At 39.7% G+C, this 22,685-nt stretch overlaps 2 protein-coding genes across 2 annotated transcripts; both read right to left on the bottom strand.

Moving 5' to 3' along the window:
- Positions 1 to 937: 937 nt before the first annotated feature.
- LOC130208873 (acetylcholine receptor subunit alpha-like) lies at positions 938 to 7,998 on the bottom strand. Its single transcript, XM_056438260.1, has 9 exons — positions 7,817 to 7,998; positions 6,677 to 6,819; positions 6,545 to 6,589; positions 5,691 to 5,800; positions 5,079 to 5,274; positions 4,031 to 4,268; positions 1,872 to 2,095; positions 1,433 to 1,672; positions 938 to 1,339 (listed from the first exon to the last, which is right to left on the bottom strand). Exons 1-9 carry the CDS (start codon positions 7,857 to 7,859, stop codon positions 1,211 to 1,213), a joined length of 1,368 nt encoding a protein of 455 aa, XP_056294235.1. The 5' UTR covers positions 7,860 to 7,998; the 3' UTR covers positions 938 to 1,210.
- A 3,718-nt stretch (positions 7,999 to 11,716) lies between these two features.
- Positions 11,717 to 21,193, bottom strand: chn1 (chimerin 1). The gene is made up of 7 exons (XM_056431695.1): positions 20,599 to 21,193; positions 19,206 to 19,290; positions 16,208 to 16,381; positions 14,646 to 14,723; positions 13,818 to 13,955; positions 12,943 to 13,048; positions 11,717 to 12,595 (listed from the first exon to the last, which is right to left on the bottom strand). Exons 1-7 carry the CDS (start codon positions 20,848 to 20,850, stop codon positions 12,424 to 12,426), a joined length of 1,005 nt encoding a protein of 334 aa, XP_056287670.1. The 5' UTR covers positions 20,851 to 21,193; the 3' UTR covers positions 11,717 to 12,423.
- Between the last annotated feature and the right edge of the window lie 1,492 nt (positions 21,194 to 22,685).

Genomic DNA, 22,685 nt, shown 5'->3' with positions numbered 1-22,685 from the left:
TCTATACATATACTCCTCATCTTGACTACTAGCAAAAAGCGTGTAAGCTCATTGTATTGTGAAGACTTGCTTGGTAAATTGTTCCAAGTTGTTTAACTGTCATACTATTATTGTAGTGTATGTGCATTGTAGTGATATATACAAATGTTTTTTTTAGTAATTATATATTTTATAAAGCTTGCTCAAAAAGAAGCCTGTAATTGGCAGGTGAAAGGTGTTTTGTACATATTCCCATTAAACAAAGTAAAATTAAGGGGAAACAAACATTGTCATCTGTCGCACTCGCAACATTTATAGATTCACTTAGCAGTAAAAACAACTAACAAAAAGTAATTTGGAAATAGGTTATACTTATATTCATCATTCATTCATCAAGTTTTAAAGTAGTATTTATTTAGTTAAAACTGCAGTAATAAGTATCTGTATGTTAATAATGGACCATGTGACAATGACATTAATCTGACTGGGATAATTTGTCGGGATATGCCCACAGAGAACTGTAATTTATGTTTGCCCTTTCCCTCATTTTTTAAATTGTTTTAGTTTTTAAGCCTACAACTTCCACTGCTTTGGAACTGTCATGCTCTCGCATTGTTGCGTAATGTCTGTTGTCTGTGTGTATAGACAACTATAAACATGTTAATATCTCCAGGGAACCTAATCTGCATTTGTATTTGAATGTGAAATGGAGTTGTCAGAAAAATAAACCTATCTAAATAGTCCAGTAAAACGTGGTGAATGCTGAATAGAGAAACACATTAGTGCTTCAGAAAGCTAATGTTTCTATTGGCCAACATAGCCTGCGTGTCCTGAGGGCAAGTGCAAAAGCAGTATCATCAAATGGTCCAAACTCCATATCAGAGTTAATGTGTAATTCTATCTTCTGGAAAACTGATAAGTCCTTTTATTCAGCTGTTTCACATATCAACATATCAAGGACAATATTCCAACATTTTATTTAGAATGAACATCAACATTTCAATTGCACACATATATCTTCCCTAAAAAAAAACACACACAAAAATATCATAAAGAAATTGTGAGCATCATGCTCTTTTACAATGCTAAATAGGACCGCAACACTTAAGAGCAAGCAGCGATGTCTGTATACATGCAGTGTGAAGAATGCTGCTGGGCAACATACAGTAGATCCCAAAACAAAGGTCGTAAAATTTCACATAAAGCAACAAATATGAGAAGCTGCAGGCCTTCAGAGCATGCTCAGCTCAATGAGACGGCCCGCGAACACGCCTAACGTGCCGATGAGACACACAGCCATGAACACACACAGCAGAACATGATCCAACACCATGGCCACAAACTTCCACTCTTCAGCAGCCTGGAAAGAGAAGAATGACAATGTGTCACTTACACAACAGCCAGAATGCTTAAAGAACCATATTAGTGACTCTTCCTGTGTGAGAGAGATTACATTGTTGGATTCCTCATCGGATTTCATGGTTTCTGCGATGTACTTGATTCCTTCAATGGCACTGCGGACGTCAGGGTTCTTGGTGATGGGTGTCTGGTAGGTAACAGAAGTGGTCTGGTTGCCAGAGATGTCTGAGATGTCAAAATCAGCACCATAAATACTGGATTTAGTCTGCTTTTCTTTTCCTGGGCGTTTCATTGTTGAGAAGAACATGAGGTTGGGAATGGTTTCAATAAAAACCTGTCATAGAAAGACAAAAGAAATGCACAATGTCAAGGGACATTGCACATCATAGCAGTTGGAGTAAAAAAAACAAACAAACAGATATTCTATATACTACCACTAGATGGCACAATAATACAGAGAAAAAAGATGAAGGGTCACTGAATTTAGGAAGAGGACCAATTCATTTCTATTCAATCATTGCTGTTGTGCTCACCGTGCGGACCCAGTCCGGCATTGTGTGAGTGCTTGGGGAGCGGTGGTGGGTGTTGATGACGATGACAGTGATAATGATGGAGGCAATGACGAAGACCATGGTGAAGAGCATGTACTTCCCAATGAGCGGTACAGCACTGGAGGTAGAGGGGATCAGCTCAACAATGACCAGCAGGAACACAGTCAGAGACAGCAAGACGGATATGCTGAGAGTCATCTTCTCACCTATGAGACACAACAAAACATCCTCATTGCCCTTAGAGAACTTCATGCAACATGCAGCTCCAATAAATACTGCATCGACCTTTTAACCGATGTTTCTCAGACATGATGAGAAGGATAGGATAAAGCCAAAGGGTCCAGATGAGTAACCGGATGGAAAGCAAAACTAAATAAATTTGACAAAACGATCTCGACTCAAGGTTCTTTTAGTAGCATCTGCTCTTCATCATCAGAGGGATTTTGCTCATGTGATATGATAAAAAGCTTTAAAACAGCGACTGAAATGACCTTGATGTGTGATTGTTTTACATTGTGCCGTTTATAAGATCACACATTAATTTAAATACACTTAACAATATCTTGGATTACATTTAGATCACAATGAGCATCCCAACATTTTTCAAATTGAAAATAGATTTAGTTAAAGAGGAGAAGGTGTTTTTTTCAGTGAGAAAATGAACATACCATAACGCATTCTGTGTTGTTCAAACACATCCTGTACGTTAAAAGACTGGATGAAATGAATAACCCTGAAACCGGTGTTGGAATTGTGGAGCTGCCACTTTAAACCGCGTATTGGCTTTTGATACCAACACCATGCACTCTTAACACATTGCCACAAGGGAAAGCTGTTGCTATGAGTACATTTGTTCCTTCCCTTCCCATCCAATCAGGGTAGTATTTACACAACAACACAATAACTGCACTGATCAACCAAACCAGCCAATCACATTTGCAGAGCGTGAGACATTGTGTCGTTGCTTTTTAATCCCAAAATAGCACACGTAAACAGATTCTGACACCATTTCACGAGAGAAATGTAAGACATGTTTTTGTCATGCGAGCAGTTATCCCAGAGAGAGCATTATTCAGCACCAGCTTCTCCTCGTTCCTGTCAGCAGTCGGATCAGAAACTGGAATCAAGTGATCTATTATACATTAAAGCAACGGCCTGCTTTCAGACTTGACAACACAGAGGGACCCTGGGTAATGAGGCAGACCTACACACGGGGAACATGGCCAGATGTGCACACATGCCATGCAGTTTCTGCAGCAGCTGATGGCTCAGATTTAGGGACACAAATGTGTCCAACATGTTGGTTATCATATCATATCTGTGTTTTCCTGATATAATTAAGAAAATGTAGAAAGTTTACAGAAGGTTTCTTAACAATTTGCTCATACATACATACTTTTCTTTTGCATATCCCTAATGATACATATACAGTGTGCATCGAAGTGCATTATTGAGCATTTCATAGTACATCACACACAGACTACTACCCTCGACCGGGCAGTTCAGAGGTGAATAACACTTACTGTCCTTCATGACATTTTTGGAAATAAGTTGCTTTCCTGAGAGTTAGATACTCATGTACATCTTCCATGTCTGTGGGCTGATCATGAAACTACAACAAGGAAACTGTCAGCTTAGTTGAATACTTCACTCTAATGGGTAATTAGTGCTCAGTTCCAATAACCGTCTCCTCGGATAAGTTTCATATGTGCCCTTGATATGAGAGTGGTATCAATCTTTTCAAGAAAACAAATAAACATATTTACCAAAATGTTGAACTATTGCTTGGCAAGTACAGATTTCCTGATTTCAGATGTTTGATTGGAAAACATTTTAAGCACATATCACAAAAGCAAACGCAACACTTTGTTACATTTGTATTTCAATTACATGGAAAGTGCTGTGTATGTATATATATATTTATATATTTATATATATATTTATGTATATATATGTATATATATATACATATATATATATATTATGAGTTACTCTACACATATTGTGTGTGATGAAGGCTTTTTGAAAATGTTAAAATAAAATAGCCTTTTAATTTTTGTCGTATTGTCATTATGCTGTTAACTAAGACTTAAGGTTAGATTCCAGTGAAAATCCATCATGTGAAATCTGTGTTAACATACCAGAGTCTGTAGGAAGATAGAAGACGAGACCAGTCAGGAAGGAGAAGAGCATGCAGGGGATGATGACGTTGACGATGAAGTACAGCGGGAGCCGCAGCATGAGGAAGTGGTAGGTGATGTCCAGGTAAGGTGTATCTGGGCAGCAAGCGTAATACACCCAGTGCTTCCAGCTCCGGAAATCCTTCATTACCCACTCCCCACTTTCCATAAAGTTACTCAGATCAGGGCGGTCACTGTCCTGGTGAAGAGGCAATAAACAGGATGATGAGTAAAGGCTGATTTAGAGTTGATAAGAAGATCAACACCACTCGTTCTCTGTATGGTATGAATCTAAAGAGAGGAGACAGTTAGTTTAGCTTTGCTTAACTTAGTTTTGTGTGAAGCCTGAAAGCAGGGGCTAGCAGCTAGCCTGGCTTGGTCATAAGGTAGGCCTACAAGCCATTAATTAACCAACATATATCCTCAATGATATATCTTAGAAACATGTTGTGTGTGTATGTTCTCATATAAATGTCCAGGAACTCCAGCTTTCAGAGCACCTGTTTATATTAGGTTTAGGATAGTATCGTAGTTTGGTTTAGTTTGTTATGTATTTTACATTTGTGGTGTTAGTTAAGTGAGGAATACAAGTTAACTTGTCGTGGGTATAAGTATAAATCATGAAGGAGTAACTACAGTTTTTTGTACAAAAAAGTCAGTGGTGATGGCCACAAAATGGCCTGACACGAAAGCCCTCATAAAACTCACTGTAATATATAGTTACCCCCCTTTCATTATGTACTCATGAAACAAACTAGATGTAATCTGCTAGTTAGTGAGATTTGTTGATGCTCGTAGGCAGATTTTGACCTTTGTACAGAGCCAGACAAGCTGTTTCTTATTAATGCTTATGCTAAGCTAACTGTCAGTGTCTGTAGCCTTATATTATATACATGAAGACATGAGACTGGTGTTGTTCTTCTCATCTAACTCTCTGGAAGAAAGCAAAGAACCACATTTCCCAAAATATAGAACTATTCTTCTCAAGAAATGGCCTGAAAAGAATTACGGGATTGACGACGACCAAGTTTCCATCGTAGGTCCAGGTACCCAGCTTCATGCTGCAGTTCTGGAGGTCAAAGGGGAAATGCAGCACGATGATTTCACAGTAGCTCTTGAAGATGGCCGGTGGGTTCCATGTGATCATTCCTGTGTACTCCAGCAGCACTTTGGTCTCGTGAACGATGGCAAAGTCTCCGTCAGCACTGCGGGCACAGACAGCATCAACATGGGAGATAATAAGTTAAATGTTAACACAAGGGGACTTCAGTGCCTGAGGAGGGGTCAGCGCTGGTAGCGCACCCCAGCCAACCAGCACTCGGCTTGGCACAAGTTGTGACAGCGGAGCTCGTTGTCAGGAGGAAAAGCAGCTTGTCGGACGCAGCATATGGTGAGAGGGAGAGTCAATGTACAATCCAGATTTAGCCCAAAGAAATCTGAGCTTTCACATGCTGCATACTGGAGTACAGGGACGTATGATTAGAAACATTACTGGTGTGGTAATTGTTTATAGACGCTTGGATGCTTACAGTCATGGACATCTTATTGAAATGAAGAAAAAACAGGTTTCCTAAAAAAGGGATGTGGCATGGATCAAATATAGCCTGAAAAAATAACCTACTTATTATAGAGAACCAGATCCGGCCGCCAAATGTCAGTGGAGGGAATTCTGATCTTTTTGATGCCGCTGTAATCCATCGGGTTCCACTGCAAGTTCACATCTTTCCATTGCTGAAATAAACAGAAAAGAATGCCTAGAACAACGGACAGCACTTCGATCACCATTATTCATGTTTTATTTTGTAAGGAAAAGCAAATATGAGCAGAACAAAAAATACACGCTGTGATACTACACAGTGGTGACACATTTTGTACAGATGCATATTTTAAAGGAATAGTTCATTAATTGCTATATAATTATATTTCCTCAATTTCAGTGCTATTTCAAATTCATAGTAGAATAACACACCTCGTATATTTCTCACTAACCATTCTTCACTTAGAATCAACCATTTGGTTTGAAGGGGTTTTCTTCATATGTATAGCAACATACTGAATGTGGATTGAATCGATCTGTAATCTCTTTGGCATAACAAGTATTCTTTTATTGCACTAATTGTATCGCTTGCCTATTGTCGTCAATCAGTCATTTTTTTTTGTGGTTAATTTATCAAGTCACAACATTATTTGTCTATAACTCTTCAAATCATAGTCGTGTTCTTTAAATCTTAGCAGTGTACTTTCAACATTTGCGCAATCAAATATTTATTCAAATGCTTAAATTTCTTGGCGGCAGTATTCATTTTGTTCACATTTGGGACATCTATAATTTGTAGCTAAAGAAGCATGGGGATGTATTTTTGCCCATTTGTTTCTTCCATATTTTTATTAGTACATTATTGACATTTCTATTCGTAAATATGAAGTATCTTCTTTCATGATATCTCATCAATGTAAAAAAACCATTTAACAAACCTGTTTCACTCGCACATTGCTGCTGACAATCTGGTTGACCTCATCCTGTGAATGCAGATCAATATGTTTAGACAGTTGATGACAGTGAATCTTAATGCAGACGTTGATATGGTGTGTTACATGACACCTCACCACACTGATGAGCTGGATGAGCTGAAGGCCCACGGTAACCACCACCGGGTCCTTGAAGTGATGGACAGGCCGGACCACCTTATTGTAACCAGTGAAGAGAGTTTTGACCAGACGTGTTTCATCATAAGAGGCCCAGGCAGCACCTAAATAATAAATAAAAAACACACCATACACAGTGTGTTGTTTACAGTCACTTTATTGACGGCATTTAGACGGTGCACTGTACTCCTCAAGCTACTCCATCTTGTGAAAGTTGTAACATTATCATGTTGCGCCAAAGTAGAATGTCGCTTTAAGAACATCTGATACTTGAGGTGACTTCAATTAATATGAGTTAAAAATAGATGGTACAAGTGTCATACTACGGTGTTAGGTGTTCGTGAATATATGTGCTTGTAAACTTAAACTGACCCATATGTACTTGTGTACAGTATGCACAGAGAAAATCTTTACAAAAGCTGGGCAATAAATATGTTTGGTGGTTTAAAAAAGACTGTATTTTCATTTATTTACTTCAATTGAGTTGAGCACAGACCTGTAGATCTGTAGTGTAAATGTTTGTATTTGTGTATATATTTTATATATTTTGGGTATACATTTGGAAATAGTGCATTCAAACATTCAGTAGCACCCCAGTGAGGCTGTTAAAAGAGATGTTCTTATGTTCTTCCCACTACATATCTGTCAGCAGCCAGAGGAGGATCTCCTTACATCTTTCAGCTGACCTTAAAACGAAGGTCATTTTACAGCAACGTGTTTGAATGGTTGAACGATTCTCCCGACATTCAACTCAGTAAAATAAGAAATCACATGAATATATTATGCAAGTGACTTCATGAAGTGACAGACAGACAAAAGGCTGAAAAGCTCAATGACAACAGCACACATGGCCCTGTCAATCAAATAGCTGGTTTGCAAAGAATAAAAATGTGCTCATTAGATTTGTTGATTGAAATTGATTACCTAGTACGGACCTAACGTCTCAATACATTTAATAAACAGACAGAGTTAACTGGTTGTTCTTGTAGACTTTGTATAGGTGTTATACTTCAAACACTAAAAGTAATTCAAGCAAAGCAGACACATATATTTCAACATGTAACCAACAGACATTTAATTTAGTTTTAAATGTGTTCTTACCTGCTAGAATGACGAGATGAAAAATGAAAAATACAGTATTCATTCTTGCCAATAAACCCAGGCATCCAAAATCAAGATCCAACTTCCTCAAGCTGCCCGTTGACCACTTGAGAATTGAAAAAGGTTTGACCCGTCTAAAACATTCTTTCAGCACTGGTAAATGACTTGCTGTACAGGCACCACGCTCCCCACTGGTCGCCTCGTTGTTATTGTCAGGTCGGATGTGAGTGACTGACTGCCAATGCTTGTCATTTGAGAGGGCCACATTCTTTGTCATGTGGTATAAGATCAACATGCCGGAGTAATCCACCACTGAAATATCCCATCGTGAGCTCGGCCCCACACACCGTTGATATGAGACGCAGCACATGCTTACTGTTTCTCTCGCAACAGCGATGAACTATCATTCAGTTTTTAAATATGTTTGCAGGTCCATATGATATTGTTTAACCCCATGAAACACTGAGTGATGACTTCATATGTCTGTAGTATGTATCTATTTGTGCTGAGGAAAGCTCTCTACCATTTCATTTTGGTGATATATGTCGTATTTGGTATCATTTTAAAGCTTTGGATCTTGACTAGAATTACCAAATAAAGCTTTGTCAAGTTGTTGCATTGCGAACATGACAATATGATCCCTCCACAAGGGCCATTTAGCGGCAGTTAAATGGTCGCAGATAATAAATATCCCTCCGCTATGGAAGATCATGTGAGGCATTTTGAAAGCTCCAGAAACAGCTGCTGATTGGAGCTCGCCGTTAGTCAAAAGCATGCTCAGTTTGAGCAAAACATGTTCAGGCAACATTAACATGAGGCCTTTGATTTGGGAATAGTCTAAGACATGTAAGAATTGATTTAATAGGCACAATATTAAATCCGCGCACATTGCTTTAGAGTTACATGGGAAAAATCAAGAATATCTTGAAACTGTACGGAAATTTACGATGTGATATATACTTGTAATATATTCATGTATATTTATGAAAAGGCTCCCTTGAACTACAACTCTAATCTTAAAATTACACTTTACTACTACTATTTGTTTAATGTAGACGATGAAGCTTTGTTAAATTTACTTTTGAAAGGATTCTCATACCGCCGTTTATGTCCAGTTGCCCCACAATCTTGGATATTTTAATCTTAGTTGATTCAGATGTTCAAACTGCCTCGTGTGTTTCCTGGGGTCCAGGTGTTACACCCATGTCTCCCTCCTTTGCTCTGCACTACCCCACCCTGTTGGCCCGTGATGGGTCAGGCAACTCAATTTCCTCATAGCCCGAATCGGTTCAATCAGCCAGTCACTCAACCCCCGCCTCATTCATCTTACTTAGGGACAAATGACCATTCTGGCAATGCCTGAATTATGAGAGATTTGTCTCAACCCTTCCCCACTCTATCTCCAATCACTCAGGCCACCTGAATTGACAACATGTAGCCGCATTGCCTTTCTTCAAGTCGGCCATGTAACACGGGACAAGCGGCATTGTATCTGCTCAGCCAACCTGCAGTCCCAAGCCTTTTGGTTCCCTGTCAACTGTTAATTAAAACACTTTGAATTCTAGTCTCTGGGGGACTATGAGCTGTGTGTTTATAACTGCACCGTGTATGTGATTAAGTGTTCATTGAATCTGAATGAAAGCGTCCATGTAATATCTGCAGGGAGGTGGATGAAAACTGGACAACATACTGGATGTTTATGCCTCCATGAAGATTAAGAGGATTACAGTTTTTACAGAAGAGATTATGATGTGTGTTGACTGTTGACCGGTGTAGTTTACATGAGTTTCCAACATAAATGTAGAAACGTTTGACATTCAACAGCATTCGTAACATTCCTTGGAAGAGACTCTTATATTTACATTACTATAAACCATTATATGGTTCCACTGTTGCCAAGTATGCAAGTCATATTTTGACTGGTTTGGTGCTGGTTTGTTAACCATTCATATAAATGACCATTCTATGTAAAACTCAAACACAGCAAAATCCATAATTCACCTTTAAATATTCTGATCACACTGTTGCGTGTTCTTTAAGAAAGAAAAAGAAAATGTTTCCATTTTAAATTCTTCACATTGGTGAACTAAATATTTCTTTCTATTTCAACATTTGATAATGTATTTAGGTCAGCTGTTTGCAGAGGAGGAACGTATTACTATCCAGTCAACGGTGAAAAGTCGGTTCTCTCAAGGATCACAGCCTTTCCAATTTGGTCTCATTACTGCGAATGAGGCAAATCCAGCGCACAATGCATTCGGCAGACATTACTCCAACACGGTGTTATCACAGCATCTGACTGAAAGGTAGAGAACCTGATAGCCTTGTTGGTGTGGCGTACCTTCTTTAACCGTAAATGTCGGATTGGGATGACGGGATGATATATCTAAAATGGCTGCTAATGGCGGGGGAGGATAAACGGTTGGATGAAAATCCAATTTAGCCACACAATCAACAGACGAGTCAGAATCTGGTTACATTAACTCAATGTGATGTGGTCACAAAACCCAAGCGATTAAATGTCAAGCAGTGATTGCTTCTCAGATGCGTTTGTGGTGATGTTCAAAGAACAAAAACTAATCGTGAAGAAAAGCTGAACGTAAAGCTTCGAACAACATGGTGTGCCAAACACTGTGGTTACATCAGATTCTATATCTGTCAATAATAAGTACACTTGAGAGCTCACATGTCCACAGACTTTTAATTTTTTTTATATTCGAGCCTAAACAGTTTGGTCGTGTCATTGATGTACATGTTGGTTTTTATATAAATTGCTTGTAAAGACATAACCTGTGAGGGATTACACCTAAAATCCATACATTTAATGTGGCATTGTTTGCACGTAGATACAATAATTAACAGTCTCTCAAGTGGTGTTGCCTTAGGTGCTGTGTGTTTGGTTTTAATCTCACCATGAATCAGTGTGACTGATGTGTTCTTAGAGGGGTTTAATGTCAGCCAGTGCATTGTGGTGTTGAGTGCAACAATAGTAATAGAGTAATTAACTATAGTTTTAGTTTCACAGTTCATATTTGTTTGTGAGATAAATACATTTTTGCTTTTAGTCTTTCCAAATGATTTATGACAATATGTCAAATATTTTTGTATTGCTGGACTTCCAAAGACAAATGAAAAATATATTTTGAGGAGGTAGAGACACACGACATTAAAGTGTGGCTGGATCCATGTGAAGTAGGTTCTCATGTGATTTCAGAGGCAGCATTACATCTGTATCCTTTGAGATGTCACCACTAGTGGTTGAAGCTTGTATGACTGTTGTTTACCGTTAGGAAACATTTTACCTGACAAAAGCTAAAGTTGTTAGTTGTAGCTGTAAAGTATATATTTCATGTTGACAATCTATTTGAACTATTTACGAATCATTGATTTGAGTGTCTGGTTTACAACTTTGAGATGCACTCAGCTGCTGTATCACTATAGCGACCCCGACTGGGTCAAGTTAAGAGTCAGCAGGCTTGACGGCAGTATAAAACAATATCTTATTTATTTCTACCTTTATTTAACCAGATAAATCAATTGAGAACCAGTTCTCATTTACAATGAAGGCCTGGCCAAAAAGGCAGGGAAGTAAGTTATGGCAACCAGGGCCCTTGAGAATGCAGTTAAAACTGGGCAACTATAATATAATGCAGATTGCTGCAGCGGAACACAATATTAGCCCCGGACAGACAGAGATGCACGTTCACTCACGAACACGCAAACATTCACATTATCTTTCTGGTGGAGAAAATAAGAGCAAATATTGGACTCATAATTGCCAGGAGGCCAGGAACACAACTCCAAATGAAAATTAAACACATTTATCTTTTCAACTTTGAAGTTGTGTCTACAGCTTGTGTATGTTGCCCAAAAGTGGCCCAAAAACAGGTTTAACACAATTTGATGTAGATTTTTATTATAGTAAGTGAGATGACACACTAAGCACAGCATTTCTCAGAGTAAGGTTTAATAAATTAAAGTGATCATGCACAAGTTGCGTACAAAAACATTACAATAAAAAAATGTAATTCACAAATAATGCTGTTTTAAACACAATAAAATATTACGGTCAGGCAAATGCACCAGTGTGTACACGTTAACAGGAAAGGCGCATTCAACTACAGGTCACATTAAAAAAAGTTGAGGAGATCAAAAAAATACAGCGTCATAGAAATTACCCCAGAAATATCAGTAGCATATTTTTTACACCCAGCTATACAATGTGTGACCGAAAAAAGCCCAGCAGGCAGCTGGGATTGTGGACTATAACTACTACAAAACAGACAAATGAGAACTCTCAGCGCTACACGATCTTAACACATGCTGGGTTACGACTACAAAGCAACAAAGACCTTGCACCATGCACGCTGGCCTGTCAGCTTCGGAAAATCCCCCGACATAAATGGGGAGACATAAAGTACTAAGAAGTGTAAAGTTCATAAGTTCATCGTCCACGCCCGATACAGGGAAGGAGAGATGTTAGGGCAGCACTAGTCCATATAAAGAGCTTTAAAAAAATGTATCGCTCAATGTAATACAAACAGTCATTCAAGTTTTTACACAAAGGAATGATTAGATAGCCGTTCTATAAAAGTCCTGATCTGTGTTTAGAAGAGCACATCTTCCTTTTTAATGAGCACCTCCACCACCTGTCTCTGGTGGCGGATGTCATTGAGTGCTGTCATGGCGTCCAGGTTTGGTTCGCGCATGAGGGTGGGTCCAAAAATGATGGCGAGGTTCTCTGCGTTCATCAGGTTGTATTTCTCATTCTGTGTGACTCTGCGAATATGGATGAAAAGAAGAAAAAGTATTAAAAAGTTGGAAAAACAGATTAATTCAGTTTAAGGGACTGTATGAAAATGAGTTTTGTGGTGAGGGGGACTGCACAGTAAGTTTCTCTTTCTTTTTGAGCAAAGCCCTCCCAGTGTTTCTAACATTAGACTTCCCCCTTTTTTAATCACTCTGCCCACAAAATCTCAAAATCTCAAAAATAACATCATTAAATGGTATTTAGCCACCCAGAATTAAGTGAGTGTTGTCCAATTTAATAAAACAATACATAATCATCCCTCTTCTAGAACCCATTCCTTCTTTCCCTCCAGTCTTTAGCTCTTTGCATTGCTCACCTTTTCAAGTGCGCCATGAGGTACTTTAAAGTTTCACTGTGTGATGGCGGCAGCAAAGCGAGAGCCTCACGGAAAGCTTCCAGCTTCTTCTCTGGGTCTGTGAGCTCTGAACAGAAACAAAGACGAGAGTATGGTGAGAGAGGCCAGACTACACTCTCTGACCTCAGAGGACACACAGAAATCAATGTAGTTATTTCCTGTGGGGTAATAAGAGCCATTAGTCTCTGAGAGGAAGTCTGAGGCTGCTTGAGATGGCTAATGCAGATTAACATTGTGAATGTGTCCTTGACTGTCGCTTTTTGCAAATTAGGGGCAGCAGGGATTCCGCTTTAAAAGTGTTCACCCATATTCTAAGTCGGCTGTCGCTGCATTTGAGCAATTCTGTCCCAAATGCAACTGGGGAAAATGACCAATGAATGTTTTCCCTTTTCTCAATAATAACCATCCAATCTGTGTAAGCAACATTTTAAATAACAGCAAAGGGCTGTTGTGCTCACAGCAGCCATATACATAAAAAATGACATGCTGTGGAGCAAAGTTTAACACAAGAAACCTGCAAACTACCGAATGTATGCATTAAAAACGTATTTAAGGAATCAGTTTTGACAGAAATTAATCATTGGTATATATTATTTTTATCATTTTGATTTCCTTACATCCACACATTTCCGATTTGACACAATTAAGCCACTATATGTGTCATCTGGCATGTTCTGCAAATAAAGATTTTAAAAATGAACTATTGCAGCTAATGTCTGTAATGTGTAACCACCTGAAGACGGCGACATGAAGCTCAACAGGGACTGCTTGCCATCTTTATCTGCAGCAGCATCCAGCGCAGTAAAACAGGTGTGTTTCTGACTGTTGTGACTTACTTGCAGCCTCGATGAACCTGGGGTAAGCATCGTATGAGATGATGGGAACAGGCAAATCCCTGAGGTAAAGTTTCAGTGCACCCGTGATGATATTGATGTCTTCATAGGCATTCACTGAGATGTCTGTCTTCTCGCCATCTGTGAGGATGTGTGATGGAATAAGGGAGACAAGAAGAAGTGTTTTCACACGCTAGAAATGGTTGACATCAACACTTTCACATCATCGTGTGAATTGAGGAGGAAAGAGATTGTGTTACTGTGGGTGGAAAAGGAAAAACTAAAATATTCTCTCTATTTTGCAAAGTATCATCCGCCTGGCCTGTTTTATTCTGACTTTCCCTCAGTTATGCATGCTTTCCAGAGCAGGCCATGGCCTACTTGTGCTGGCAGACTGAACATCACAGCGCTGTGAGCAGGAGTGACACTCTGTCATGGATGATCTCCCACAGGCGGATCTGGTGTAGATTCTAGTCCACTGCTGCAGGGTTTTTCTGACAGTTAAGATTCACACTGGGCAAAGACAGCCTCATTCTCACTAAGTCTCTTCTGAATCTGAATTTTTTGTGTTATTTCTCATATGTTTGAGGTAGTGAGAGTACATCCAAGCTTCGTGTCCCATGAGATCTCCCTGTCTGTCAACACTTTGAAACCCTGCGCGAGAGGGACATGTCAGGATCGGATCTGCACACCCAGATGGACAGTAATCCTCCACAAATGTGACACTTTCTCATTAAGCTGTAGTGTTCTGTGTCTTATGTAAACACGTGAAAACACGCCATGTCAGACATCATGTTACAGGCTGCTAGAAATCAGTAAAGGAACGCATACCTTTGTCAAACGACATCTTGACTTCTTCCAACAAATCACTGAATCCAGATATTCTGTAGAGGCCTTCAGACTTCAGTCCTTGAGGAACAAACATAATAACAATGAAAGAAAACAACCTCTCAGACATTGTCAGGGCTTTCATGATTAATGAAGAATAAATTCAACAGCATATATTGCCTTGGGTAATTTCGGAAATTCCATTAAACACCATTAAATATGCATAGGAAATTAAGGAAAAAATGTCCACAATGTCACAAATAGAACAACATGGGCTCATGCCAATAGTTTTCTGCATCACTGGGTAAAATAATAAAGACATAAATCAAACTTAGCCACAGACATATATTAGAGGGCAGACAATGAGGGAGCAATGAGTTTTCTACATAGTTGAATGATTTAACTGAAATGCAATCAAATAAGGCAGCAGGAAACAGAGTAAGTGTTTTCCTCATTACACGTTCACAATTACCAGCACTCTTATCACTCCTCTCAGTCACTCCCCCGCCTGAAAACAGTACCTCGGTTAGTAATGGAAGCAGTCTCTAAGCACCTCCAATTAAGTTGTATATATTGTAGAATGCTTATTTAAAATGAGAGGAAAGCGCAATAAATACAGGAAACAGGATCCCAATAATGTATTTAAAATGACATTTTAAAGGGATGGTTTTCATGGGGGCTCCTGTGCAATGTCAGCTTAATATGTTAAATGTAATTTAATTATATTTATTAGTTTTAGCATTTCCTAAAAACACATACATTTAGACCAACTTTTGTTTAGTTCAGTTTCCTGACCTGACCGGCCATGAGCTTGATTATTTGTCCTCGAATAAGTACAAAATGTCTTCATGGATGCAAAGAAAGTTGGTACAGGTTTGGATCTTATGAGGAATGGAATACTTATTTATTAAGTGTAATCACTTCTGAATGCTTAATAATGAAATTTAAATGGTACTTAATATATGTTTTTTTCAAAAACTAAAAGTACTTAGAGAAGCATCCATCTGAATGTGGACATTTCCAGTGGGTAATTTCTGCATTTTCCATCACTGTATATAATACTTGATGTTTATATGTTGTGGGTTTCACAGAGATAAAATGTAAGTGTCCAATATCCAAGTGGCATCAGTTCAATTGGTTATGTTGGGATCTAAACACTAACAGTTATGTCATGTCGAAAATTTTTTGAAGCTCAACATTTCATTGTTTTATATACATTTTTTAAACCACTACAAAGACATTTGGAATTCAATGAAAGAAATGTAAGAGAAACTACCAGATGTTTTCTCATGGATCTAAATATTTCAACATTATAAATTAGGCTCCATTTAAATGTTAATATTAGGTTCACAGTGGTGACAATTATTACAGCCTTTCTTTGACCACTATACTCCTTTCATAGAAAGCCTCCACTCGGCCAATTAGCTGAGTCTACTTTTACAATCGTTATTCAATTAGTATATAAACTAAACTGCATATTTACATCTAGGGGGAAATTGTGTTATATTGAGGTACACATATGAAACACACACACACACACACACATACAGACGTCCTGAACTGACCTCTAGACTCGATCTCACGTATGCACATGTCCACCACCATGGGCCGCGCTGTGTTGTAAGCTTTCACCAGGGTCGTGAGGTCACAGCTGTAGACTTTACGGACGTGTCTCAGGTCTGGTTTGCAGTCGTTGGGCACCAGAGATGAACATTGTTTGTGGACGTTTAAACCACAATCTACAGAAATGGACATACAGCAGGTATAGTTCATGAATCAATGTAGCTTAAAAAGAGTCCAAATGGAATGGAAATAAATGTCAATGAAAATATAAAGTCTAATAAATTATTTCTTGTGAGTCTGTCATTTTATCTCTAAAATGAGGACTAAAATGCAAATTTACATTCAACATCAGGATCATTTGGATTTGGTTGGCTGGTTTGTGTATGTTTTGGCTTGCAGAGGAGTGTTAATTCCCTTGATCAATGTTTGCCCCCTCAATGTCACATGACCACTGGAGAGCTCCTCTCTCTGCACCGCACGGAACATAGAAGTCACCTTGAGCAACGGATTGATCCAAAGTCACCTCCAGAGGGCGATTTGTTTATTAAGAACAGTTAAATGAAACAAAGATTAACCACAATACATTAATCTAGGAAATGTGTGTGTGTCTATTTTCAATTTATATTAAAAAAATTAATAGTAATTCAACAGGAAAAATGCTATAGATAATCATCAATAGTGGGAAATCCTCTCTCTTTTTCCCTCTCCTATATGATATTTTCAGGCCCAGGATGCACCACACTGGGTGTTCAAATGGCATATCAGTCATGATGTCACTTTAAGTATCACACATTGCGTTTTGTCTTCAGTCACAGCGGACGGGGCCTGAGGCGCAGCTGTTTCAGGGCAGGATTCACCTTGTCGGGAACAGAGGAGCCCGTGGAGAGCAGACGCAGAGAGAGACTGCAGCTCTGCTTTGTAACAGAGACGCATGGAGGGAATTAGAGGAACACTGAAAATGCTGTGGCCTAGAGGAGGGATAGTGAACGCTACTGCTGCTCTATTCTCTTCCAAATCCAAGCTCACAAACAATGGCTGTGGAAGCAGCAATTGAGGCGCTGCGGGCTACACGAGACCTAGTTTCCCAGACTGAAATAGGGCAGCTCTTCAAACTCTTGGATCTCTTGAGCCGTCTCCAAGTACTGATAGGGTTTTTGACAAATGCCGCCTGATTTTTCATTCCAAAAACATTTTAAAAATAAAATTGTAATCCCTCAGAAATATCGCTATTTGTTAAATTACATATGAGAAAAGAATCTATATGCTTCTGGAGGATCACAGACAGTATTGAGGTTAATATGGATCCCTGGAGAAAAGCCTGCATTGATATGCAGTGATGCAGAAATGTAATTACTTTAAGAGATGATTCTCTTCAGGATATGAGACAGGAAGCGCAATAAAGGATGGCCTGTCATCAGACACAGGTCTGCGGAGCTCCCGTTGTCCATGTGAGCACACTGGCGGCCCTGGGTCCCAGGTGGGGCCGGGTGAGGGTGAGAAAGAGGCCCAAGGGACACGGAGCCAAGCGACAGGGGATGCTGCTTTACTGCACCGTCAGCTCCGTTTCTGTTGCTATGGAGAGGAGTCTGCTACTCCGATTTGGCCAAAAGGGCTCTAAGATAAGGTTTAATGGTGGCTGGTTGCTAATTTCTAATCAGCACACTATCACCATGTCGACCAGCCGAGTTATCAGTTCAAACTGGTTTCCTTCTGACTGGAACTGAAAACAAAATGTACCCCTGTATGGATGCTCTGTTTCCTCTCTTTTAAAAAAAAAACCAAGTCAGTTAAATGGAGGTTGAGATGCTTGACCTAGCTCTTTGGTTGAAGCCGCTGAATTTTAATGTATATGGAAACAGAGGTCTTTCCCCACGCTCCGAGCTCTGCTCCTCATTATAGAGACATGCCATCTTTGTTTTCCTTCATGGGCATGATGGGATGAGGCTGGGGGGCGTACTCTGATGAAGAAATGTGGCACAACAAGCACAAGCAGTGGCTGGCTTTCTGGCACGCGGCCAAAAACAGTTCACACATACAAAAAGAAAAGGGTGTGGGAGAAAAAAAATGTGCTATGCAAATTTGAGGATCATGTGAGACTTCGCTGCCCTAGATTCTGGTCGCTGTGGCCCAGACTGAAGAAATGGCAAAATAAGAGTTCATGAATTATTATTATTTATTATTTTTGTCAGCGTTCAAAGTCAGAATGTTAATAATTAAGGCCAGCGCTCCCACAGATTTGTGTGACATACTTTGTTTCATCAATAAAACATCAAAGAAACACACTGATTCTGGGATGTGAAACGAATTCCACAGCTACAGTGAAACAGAAGTCACAGCATGTGTGTTATGTATCACAGAAAGTAAAGGAATATAAATTAAGGGTTGAACATTATTACAGATTAAAGGTGATTGTAAAAAAAAGAAAAATGCTAACACTATGGTCCATAATGACGAAATGCATTTGGAAAAATACAAATATCTCAGCTTTAATCATATTATTCTTGTTTGTTGCTGTATAGTCTACTGGTGTGTGTTTATTAGGTTATGATGCAGCACATGTTTATCCATTAAAGTCATGGAAGTAGAATCACAGATGGCCTTTGTTATTGTAATAATAACTCACCCAAAAAACTAAAGAGCTACTTTTAGACTTTAAAAAAATAATTTGTCAGTGCTAAAACGGTTTATTCTACTGGTTTGTATACTGTATATATGTATATATATATAATTCAAAAAGCAGTAGGGGGAAATGTAGGTCAAAATAAGGTTTTAACGTAGGGTAAAGTGCATGCTACAATGTATAAAGCTCTCATTTCACTCGATTATACAACCACTAATCCACAAACCACTGTTGGGATTTTCGATTAAAACTCAATAATCCAGCTCCAGTTGCACTAATAACCAAGTAACCCATATACAGCAATGCCCCCCTTTTGTACGCCACGGATGTACCACAAAGGCAGTTTATATAAGAATGAGTAGCCTGAGAACTACATGTACCTGCACATTTGACCCCCTGAGCCATCAGTCCCCACATGAAGCTGGCACAGTGTTCACACCAGTGAGGTCCTCGGAAGGTATGGACCTACAACAGAGAGGAGGACAGTGATGGACATTAGTAATGAAGTGCAATGGGGAGGCAGTGGGGAGTTGCAGCCGCTTGCTTTATAGACACCATATCTCCTTTTTTAGACCTGTATGCTGCCACTTTAAATGAGGCAGAGGAGGATTGTTGTTGAAGCAGACCCTCAAACTGACAATACTGAGGCTTTGTCATGACAGTAGGATTTGACTTTTCATCAGTGCAGGTGCCAGATGTCAGGGAAACGTGTTATGGTAACCGTGGGAGGCAACCTTGCTGGTGAAAGAAAGGAAGTCCTAAAAATCCTCCAGAGGACAAGAGCCCATCCAATCAGGAAGGCCTCTGAGAGCCACAGCTCTCCCTGTTGTCCTCCTAAGTCAACAGCAGATACAGCACACAGACAAACCGCTCTGGTAAATATAGTCATAATATGATCAATGTGTTAAAGAATATGAACTGATGGTTATGCCAATCACCTGGAGAGAGTCATGTGACCTTTCTTTTGAAACTTTCAAAATCTTAGCAAAACAATTTAACATATCTCGAATCAAGTTGTGCTGTTTCTATGATTATATAACTGTTCTTTGTTTGGCTCTATAGGTACTGCATCCTGTCTTTCTTTTCGGTTTACTGGCATGAAAAACAGCTACATGCAGGCGGTGAATGTAATTCATTTCAGAGGCAGAAGGTTATGAAAATGTAGGACTACAACTGTAGTTTATTTTTGATAAATGTGACGTTTAACTATCAGGGAGCTTAATTTGGAATGTTTGAAATTTCGAGACTTGTTTTAGCACACAGATGTTGTTGATACTCACTTCATCATAGATGAACTCACATTGTGAGACCTTTAGTTGTGGGAGTTTTGATCACAGGAACTGCTCACATGTTAAAATGCGACATTAATTAATGCAGTATAAATAGATTGGTTAGCATCGGCTGTTTGAAAGCTTTGAAGATGATATTTCACCTGCTGCTTCCATCCCATTAACCAGCCAAACTAGGAGAGTGAGCCTGAGCCAAATAGGGATACACTCCTCTTCTGTTTCCCCTCTCCATCGGCCTAATCTGTCCATCTGGAGCTCAAACTCACAGCAGTGGTCCACAGACCACCCAACATATTTTTCTTTTGATAAAGGCTCACTGGACAGACCCAAACAGCTCTGTTTTCATCCCCTCTCTCCCACTCTGTAACACTCCCCCTCCTCCTCTCACAAGGGAGGCATGAGAAACAGCCCTCTGGCCACACATGATGAAATTAATGCAATGTTTTGGAGAGGCAGCAGCTGATAAGAGTTCTTTAAGTCTCACCTTGAAGTTGTGGACTTTCTCAGATTTGGGTGTCCGCTCGTTCTCCTTCAGCGTGGCTCTGCGAACCAGTGAGGTGAGCTGTGAATAGGCAAATAGTTTAAGTGGCTGCCAGAAAGTGGCTGGAGGTTTCTGTGGACCCATCCTCATCCCAAGAGCTGCCGCCAGAATATCCTCCTGACTGGCCTCTCGCTTGGCCTTCTGCACCATGGACTTTTCTTCCTTGTGAACCTCGTAGGACTCTCTAGATGGCATTGTGGTGCTACAGTCTCCCAAATGAAGAAACAACCTCGGTGGAAAAGTCCCAAAAAACGAAGGGAAAACTGTGTGATGCTCAGAGCAAGACTATATCAAATGATAATACTTGCATTGTCCCAAATTAAATAGAGACATCACATACAATAAATTGTTAATACAAAAAGAGAGATCCTGAAAATAATTTCAAATAATCCAAAACGGAAAAAAATGTGGTCCTTATTAAATCCTCTCACAGCAGTGACAGTAGATGAAGTGGAGCCTCTGTGATAGGAGTGCCAGGTTTTATACAAAAGAGGTGCAGCCCTGGGTGCTCATGTGGTTCTCTGGGAACGTGTATGCAGATGAGCTGGCTGGCCGTGCTAATCCTCTCCTCCCTGTGCAGACCTGATATTCTCCCTGGAACGGAGACAGCACACTATTGTGTATGGATGCCGTCAGGGCAGGAGAGCGAGGGGGAGGAGTACAGGGGCGGACCCTGTAGTAGTCGCAGCAGATTAAATGGATCCCACCAGCCAATCACAGCATGGATACACCGGCTTTATAGTATCCACTACCCCGCCCCCACACAACCGTCTGCATCAGATATCCAAGCAGGGGACCTTGGGTAGGATGAAATGAGGGTGGGATGATAATGAGCAATGAATGAGTCATGCATCAAGAGTGGGCTGCTGCCTGCCGAACTTGCGACAGCAGTGGGCCGTTAGAGAGGAGTTATTTTCAAAATCATGTTGTCACAGAAACTGGACATGGCCGGGACCACGACGAGCATAAGCACAAAAGCACCAAGCACGCAAGAAAAAAAAGGATCATTGATTTGAATGCACGCTTTGATAGAAAGTGATGCTCTAGCTTTCAAACAAAAGACACATTTCACTTTCAGCATCTATCATATGAACTATATATATGAAGAGAAAATCAAAATATATCAATGATAAATCAAAATGATGAAGAATAAATCGAAATAATAACCTACTCCTGAAAGAAAATGAGTTTCTGTCAGAGCTTTGCTTTTAATCCTCCACAACTTGAATGTCTTTCAATGTTTTATTTCACATGTCTTTTGTGCATCATGGGAAGGACATTGAATTGCATAATATGTTATATTACATCTACAAATAACATACAAATAAACAATTCAAACATCACCGTATGGAATTAAACAATATATTTTTAATCCAGTTCAATAAATTGTATGATGAATCAATGTTCCCTGTTCGCAGTTAACCCTAACCCTAACCCTTCTTAAATCAAGATACAATATACAGTAAAGAATTTAAGAGCATATGTCTGGAAGCTGGGAGCCTTATAGCACTCCCAGGTACCCTGGGATGTCTGGAAGCTGGGAGCCTTGTCTCTCTTTGTCTTAATGTTGGTTTCCTTGAGGTTTACACTGATGCGAGCGTCGTCTTGAGTGCATGCAAATTACGTATCAAAATAGTATCAAGACGGCAATGTGGGAGAAAGGATCCGCAACCTGCCTCAGTGATTCACACTGCAAATCAAATGTGATTATGCTCCCACGGTTCAGAGTCTAATTCAGACTCAGCTGTTAAAGTGCAGCGTTCTCACCTTTTAACAGAGGGCAGCTGCAGGGTGTGACTGTACAGACTCTTCTACGGAAATCAATGAGGACCCCCATGCCACCTCAGCAGAGAGGTATCAAAATGAGAGTATGAACAAAGGAGGAGAGAAAAAAAGGAGTGTTTGAAGATCAGTGCTGATGTGGAATAGTATCCCAACCTGTGGTGTATGACGAGGTTCAGATCACAACAGGAAACACATGAAACGGAGGGCTTCCAGTGCAGCTCTCCTCTCTCATGCTCATGGGAAAG

This window comes from Pseudoliparis swirei, chromosome 2, assembly GCF_029220125.1.
Source record: "Pseudoliparis swirei isolate HS2019 ecotype Mariana Trench chromosome 2, NWPU_hadal_v1, whole genome shotgun sequence".
Classification (NCBI taxonomy): domain Eukaryota; kingdom Metazoa; phylum Chordata; class Actinopteri; order Perciformes; family Liparidae; genus Pseudoliparis; species Pseudoliparis swirei.
The sequence above is the reverse complement of the archived record's forward strand: the minus strand, read 5'-3'. Positions and strand labels throughout refer to the sequence as shown.